We start from the raw sequence: 6,699 nt of genomic DNA on the forward strand, positions 1-6,699 counted from the left end.
TCTGTTTCTGTCATAGTGTGGTTTAACCAGGCTACGGTACTGGAGAATGAATACCTATGTTTCTCTGTCCTCTCCTCTCCCTTGCTGCCTGGACTTTGTCCTCTCACACACAGTGCCTCAGTCTCCTCCATTTCCTCACAACGTCTCACCCTGTTCTTCCTTCCATCCCAGTCACTAACTCATGCCCCTTTCCCCATCCAGCCCTCTCTCCATCACTGCACGTCTCTCTTCTCCCACCAATTATTTTGATGGCCGGACTAGGACCAAAAATCAGCACTGGGAATTTCTGGTTCACACATTTACATTTGACTATTTTAGCAGAGCATACAATTCATACTGGTCCCCGTGGGAATCGAACCCACAACCCTGGCGTTTTTAAGCACCATGCTCTACCAACAACCACAGGGGAATAGCATGGAGTCTTTCAGCGCAGAAATCATAATAACATGTCTTAACTGGCCCATGGGCCACGCCAGCATCATTTCCCTCTCTATTTTAAACACACTACAAAATATTGTCCTATAAGACCAGCCTCTGTACTAAAGATGGACTTGCCCAAACTGCCTCCTGGCCAATCTGTTTCAGCTCTGCATGCCGAGATAATTCTCCTCTCTTGGCCCTCCTCATCCCTCTGCCTGTCTCTCTCCCTCCAGGGGGGTCAAACAGCTCTGATGCTAGCAGTGAGACATGGCCGGGGCCTGATGGTGCGTCTGCTGCTGCGCTCCGGGGCCGACACCAACATCCAGGACTGCCAGGGGGCCACGGCCCTCGTGTGCGCCTGCGAGAGGGGCCACACACACATCGCCCGGCTGCTGTTGCAAGCGGCCGAGTGTGACACCAGCGTCACTGACAGGGTGAGTGCTGGATGGATACACTACAGAACACACACACACACAATCCCCCACCCCCTGAACGCCTCAGGTTTCACCACGAGGCCAACGGTAACTTCAGGAGACGACAATATATCTAACAACCTGCTTCTACGCCACCTAGTGAACAAGACTACAAACTACACTCTTGGGGGGGAATTATCAACCATCTCAAGTCAATTATGTTGCCATTATAAGACTCAATGTTAACAGGATGTCAGTCCTCTTTTCTCACTAGAATTAGCGACTTTGCTGAAAGAGCAGCTTAGGCCATTGAAAGCGTTCGAAAGCCCAAATACCCCGGTTGAGTCCCAAATAGCACCCTATTCTCTATGGGCCCTACTCAAAAGAAGTGGACTAAACGAGGAATAGGGTGCAGTTTAGGATGCAACCCTTGACTCATTGAGCTGAGAGTGGCAGCGTGGCTGTTCTATAATAGAGCTAGCACTCAGCTCTCTGTGGATTAATGAAGCCTATTGTTGAGGCAAACCTCACCGGGCTTTGACAAGCTAATCACTAATCCGCTAAATCTGTAGGGAAAGAGAGCAAAAATAAAAGGGAAATCCTCCACGCTGTCCAATTCTCCCCGTAGACTGGTAGAGAATAAGAGCGAAGCTCTCTCAGTTTAGGGCCTCCTGCTTTGAATTGACTCCAGCCTATCCTCAGTGTTCATTGAATCAATTCTTATTCACTTGGCGAATGTGCACTATACCGTTTTCTCTCACGTTTAAAAAAATATTACTGTCGTTTAGCATGGTTGCATACTTAAGTATAGTGTGTGCCAAACCTCTCCTGCAGTACTCCCACCCATTTCAGTACCATGACACTTGATTCATCAAGCCCTTCAGTAGTTGAATCAGGTGTGCTAGTTCAGGAATATACCAATGTGGAATAGCTAGGGTTACTCAAGGAGAGGTTTAGGAAATACTGACTTAGCATACCCACAATGATTTATAGTGCATACCTCAAGTATTGATCTTCTCTTCTTTCTTTCTCATCCCCCTCTTTTCGTCTCCACCTCCTCCAGCGTGGTCGCACGGCACTGTCTGTAGCGCAGCAGGTGTCCCACGTTGACATCACAGCCCTTCTCCAGGCCCACCAAACACACGCTGAGACGTCTGTCTGAGACCCCTTACCCTGTCCCCGTGGATGGACTCAAAGACATAGATGTCGCAGTACAAGGAATGTCCATGTCCAAATGGTACCCTGTTCCCTGCTGTATATAGAGCCCTTCTTCCTACTGTATATAGAGCCCTTCTTTATACCACAACTTAGGTCAATTATCTCCTTCTTTCTCTGTTTCCTTCTGTCTCCTTCTGTCCCTCTTTCTGTCTTCTTTCTCTTCTCCTTCTGTCTCTCTTTCTCTTCTCCTTCTCTCTCTCTCTTCTCCTTTCTCCTTCAGTCTCCTATTTCTCATTCTGTCTTCTTTCTCTTCTCCTTCTGTCTCTCTCTTCTTTTCTGTCTCTCTCTCCGTTTTCCTCTCTTTCTCCTTCTGTCTCTTTCTCTTTTCCCTCTGTCTCTCTTTATCTCTTCTCCTTCTGTCTCTTTTTCTCATTCTTTGTGTTGGTCACCTATTGGCTCAGTAATGACTGAGGTCAGCTGGTCGCGTTAGTCGCTGACTACTAGGCTCTGGCCAAAAGTAGTGGACTATACAGTAGGGAATAAGGTGCTATTTCAGACACAGATGAAGATCTCTCACCTCCGCCCGTCTGATTCGGTCTGTTTTCCTCTCTCCCTCTTGGGCCTCTAAGGATCAGGTTGTGAGGTCAATGATATTGGACTGAGCTCTTCACTTCTTGTTCCTGGACAGGATTTTTTTTTCTTTAAATACTGTGTGTGTGTGTGTGTGTGTCAGTGTTATTATGACAGCTGTGCAAAACTCCAATCCTGGGGGGCGATATTGTCTGCTGGTTTTTGTTCTCGCCTTTAAATTTGATCCAATTGCCAATTTTTTTACCTGGGCAAATGGCAATCAATGACATGAATTGACGCAATAAGTGCCACGAAGGGACATCCCAAAAGCCAGCAGGACTGCGGCCCTTGAGGACTTGGTCTATCCCTGTTATGTCCATGAGAAAGGTTTTTGAGAAAGCGTGTTACAAATAAAATGCCACCATTGGGTGGATGGGTTGATTGCTCTGCTGGTACTGTAAACATTGCTGTTATGCTATCCCCTGGTGTGGTATTAGGTTAGGGGAGGGTTTGGCGGAGGGGGGGGGGGGGGGGGGGGAGCTTTACAAGTAGACCGTCATTGTAAATAATAATTTGTTCTAACTGACTTAGTTAAATAAAGTAAAATACAAATAAATCAAATAAACATTTGGTGGAAGATGTTCTATCAGTGTTTTAATAAAAAAAATTGTCTTCACATCGTAATGTGTGACTTTGATATCTGTTATTCTGACTCTGCTTCATACTAGCTGTACTATGCTGCCAGCAGGAAGGAGAGCTGGGTCATCAGACTCATTGAAAATATCAAAGAAAGACACATGTAGTTGTCTTGAGGTTGGCACCCTACCCTCGGGGCATTTCAGCTAGAGAGAATCATACAGTAAATATACAGTGCATTTACATTGAACTGTTCCTACTATCAGCTATATGTTGCATGTAATCTCAATACTGTATGAAGTAAATATATTGAGCTCCCTATACTGTTAAAAAATGATTTCATTATGATCAATATCCATTGTAGTACAAACCCGACAGTTGATTTAACTACTTATTCCATGCATATACTTTAAAACAAAGCAAACTGTTGACCTATAACTGTTTTCCAATGATTTTGTATTGGATGTGTGGTAAACACATTACAACTCATTGTACTCTGTAATGACAGAAATGTGACAGCTATGGCGCCTACTTTTCCATACTGTTATGAATTGCACTACTGACTGAATGTCTTGAAGATTTTATTCAGAAACCTACATACATTTGAAGTCGGAAGTTTACATTACACCTTAACCAAATACATTTTAAACTCAGTTTTCACAATTCCTGACATTTAATCCTAGTAACAATTCCTTTCATACATAACCACTCAATTAGTATTTGGTAGGCATTACCTTTAAATTGTTTAACTTGGGTCAAACATTTCAGGTGCCTTCCACAAGCTTCCCACAATAAGTTGGTTGAAATTTTGGCCCATTCCTCCTTAGAGCTGTAGTTAACTGAGTCATGTTTTAGGCCTCCTTGCTCGCACACACCTTTTCAGTTCTGCCCACAAATTTTCTATAGGATTGAGGTCAGGGCTTTGTGATGGCCACTCCAATACACTTGGACTTGTTGTCCTTAAGCCATTTTGCTCACAACTTTGAAGTATGCTTGGGGTGCCATGTTGTTTCATTTGAAGACCCATTTGCGACCCAAGCGTTTAACTTCACTGACTGATGTCTTGAGATGTGCGCTTCAAATGTAGTCCACATAATTTCCTACCTCATGATGCCATCTATTTTTGTGAAGTGCACCAGTCCTTTCCTGCAGCCAAAGCACCCCACAACATGATGCTGCCACGCCCGTGCTTCAAGGTTGGGATGTGTCTTTGCTTGCAAGCCTCCCCCTTTTTCCTCCAAACATACATGAGTCATTATGGCAAACAGTTCTATTTTTTGTTTCATCAGACCAGAGGACATTTCTTCAAAAAGTAAGATTTTATGTCCCCAGTGCAGTTGCAAACCGTAGGTTTTGGAGGAGTGGCTTTTCCTTGCTGAGCGGCCTTTCAGGTTATGTCGATATAGAGCTCGTTTTACTGTGGATATAGATACTTTATGACCTGTGTTTCCTCCAGCATCTTCACAAGGTCCTTTGGCTGTGTCTGGGGATTGAATTTGCACTTTTCGTCATTATCCAAGAAGTAGCGTATCAATTCTCTTAGAGACAGAACGCGTCTCCTTCCTGAGCGGTATGACGGCTGCGTGGTCCCATGGTGTTTATACTTGCGTACTATTGTTTGTACAGATGAACGCGGTATCTTCAGGCGTTTGGAAATTGCTCCCAAAGATGAACCAGACTTGTGGAGTTCTACAATTTTTTTCTGGGGTCTTGGCTGATTTCTTTTGAGTTTCCCATGATGTCAAGCAAAGAGGCAATGAGTTTGAAGGTAGGTCTTGAAATACATCCACAGGTACACCTCCAATTGACTCAAATTATGTAATTTGCCTGTCAGAAGCTTCTAAAGCCATGGCATAATTTTCTGGAATTTTCCAGGCTGTTTAAAGGCACAGTGAACTTAGTGTATGTAAACTTCTGACTGGAATTGTGATACAGTGAATTATAAGTGAAATAATCTGTCTGTAAACAATTGTTGGAAAAATTACTTGTGTCATGCACAAAGTAGATGTCCTAACCAACTTGCCAAAACTATAGTTTGTTAACAAGACATTTGTGGAGTGGTTGAAAAACAAGTTTTAATGACTCCAACCTAAGTGAATGTAAACTTCCGACTTCAACTGTATGAATGGGATTAGCAATAAAATAATTTTGTAACGTGACACATCAATCCGAAATTTCTTATTTCTCCAGTGAGTGCTATTGATGTTAGTAGAGGTAGTAGTAGCAGTAGCAGCAGTAGTAGTAGTAGTAGTAGTAGTAGTAGTAGTAGTAGTAACAGTAGTAGTAGTAGTAGTAACAGTAGTAGTAGTAGTAACAGTAGTAGTAACAGTAGTAGTAGCAGTAGTAGTAGCAGTAGTAGTAGCAGTAACAGTAGTAGTAACAGTAGTAGTAACAGTAGTAGTAGCAGTAACAGTAGTAGTAACAGTAGTAGTAACAGTAGTAGTAGCAGTAGTAGTAGCAGTAACAGTAGCAGTAGTAGTAGTAGTAACAGTAGTAGCAGTAGTAGTAGTAGTAGTAACAGTAGTAGTAACAGTAGTAGTAACAGTAGTAGTAACAGTAGTAGTAGCAGTAACAGTAGTAGTAGCAACACAAGTAGCAGTAGCAGTAGTAGTAGTAACAGCAGTAGCAGTAGTAGTAGTAGTAGCAGTAGCAGCAGTAGTAGTAGCAGTAGTAACAGTAGTAGCAGTAGTAGTAGTAGTAGCAGTAGTAGTAGTAACAATAGTAGTAGTAACATTAGTAGCAGTAGTAGTAGTAGTAGTAACAGTAGTAGTAGTAACAGTAGTAGTAGTAACAGTAGTAGCAGTAGCAGTAGTAGTAGTAACAGTAGTAGTAGTAGTAGTAGTAACAGTAGTAGTAGTAACAGTAGTAGTAGTAACAGTAGTAGCAGTAGTAGTAGTAGTATTAACAGTAGTAGCAGTAGTAGTGCATCTGGATAAGGTGAGTCCGCCCCCTTAAAATGCTAAATGCATTTAGAAGTTACAAAAGCTCCAATCCATTACTAGTGTTATAATAATCACAAAAGCATTCAAAGTAATCCACCTTGAGCTTACAAATCGAGATGCAATGGCCTGTCAGCCATAATAGATCACATTAATTATTACCGGACCAGTAGGACTTATTCTCTATCCTGTGAGGCTTGGCTGTATGGAGAGAAGGAGTGTGAGGCTTGGCTGTATGGAGAGAAGGAGTGTGAGGCTTGGCTGTATGGAGAGAAGGAGTGTGAAAGAGATAGAGGAGAGTTAGTGAGGGCTTGGCTGCTATGGAGAGAAGGAGTGTGAGGCTTGGCTTGTATGGAGAGGAGGAGTTGTGAGGCTTGGCTGTATGGGAGACGATGAGTGTGAGGCTTGGCTGTATGGAGAGAGGAGTGTGAGGCTTGGCTGTATGGAGAGAAGGAGTGGTGTGAAGCTGGCTGTATGGAGAGTGCCGTGTGTGTGTGTGTGTGTGTGTGTGTGTGTGGTGTGTGGTGTTGTGTGTGGTGTGTGTGTTGGTGTGTGTGTGTGTG

The 6,699-nt window shown here is 43.3% G+C and overlaps 1 protein-coding gene across 2 annotated transcripts in view; it reads left to right on the forward strand.

Annotated features, from left to right (window-relative positions):
• Positions 1-3,070, forward strand: part of LOC111978900 (KN motif and ankyrin repeat domain-containing protein 4-like) — a 31,904-nt gene extending 28,834 nt beyond the window's left edge. For both annotated transcript variants that reach the window (XM_070449002.1, XM_024009147.2), the window contains exons 9-10: positions 654-854; positions 1,897-3,070. In XM_070449002.1, the coding sequence (XP_070305103.1) occupies positions 654-854; positions 1,897-1,995 (300 nt within the window). In that variant the 3' untranslated portion in view covers positions 1,996-3,070. The remainder of the gene's footprint in view (positions 1-653; positions 855-1,896) is intronic.
• Positions 3,071-6,699: the final 3,629 nt, after the last annotated feature.

Source organism: Salvelinus sp. IW2-2015, linkage group LG19, assembly GCF_002910315.2.
Source record: "Salvelinus sp. IW2-2015 linkage group LG19, ASM291031v2, whole genome shotgun sequence".
Classification (NCBI taxonomy): Eukaryota; Metazoa; Chordata; class Actinopteri; order Salmoniformes; family Salmonidae; genus Salvelinus; species Salvelinus sp. IW2-2015.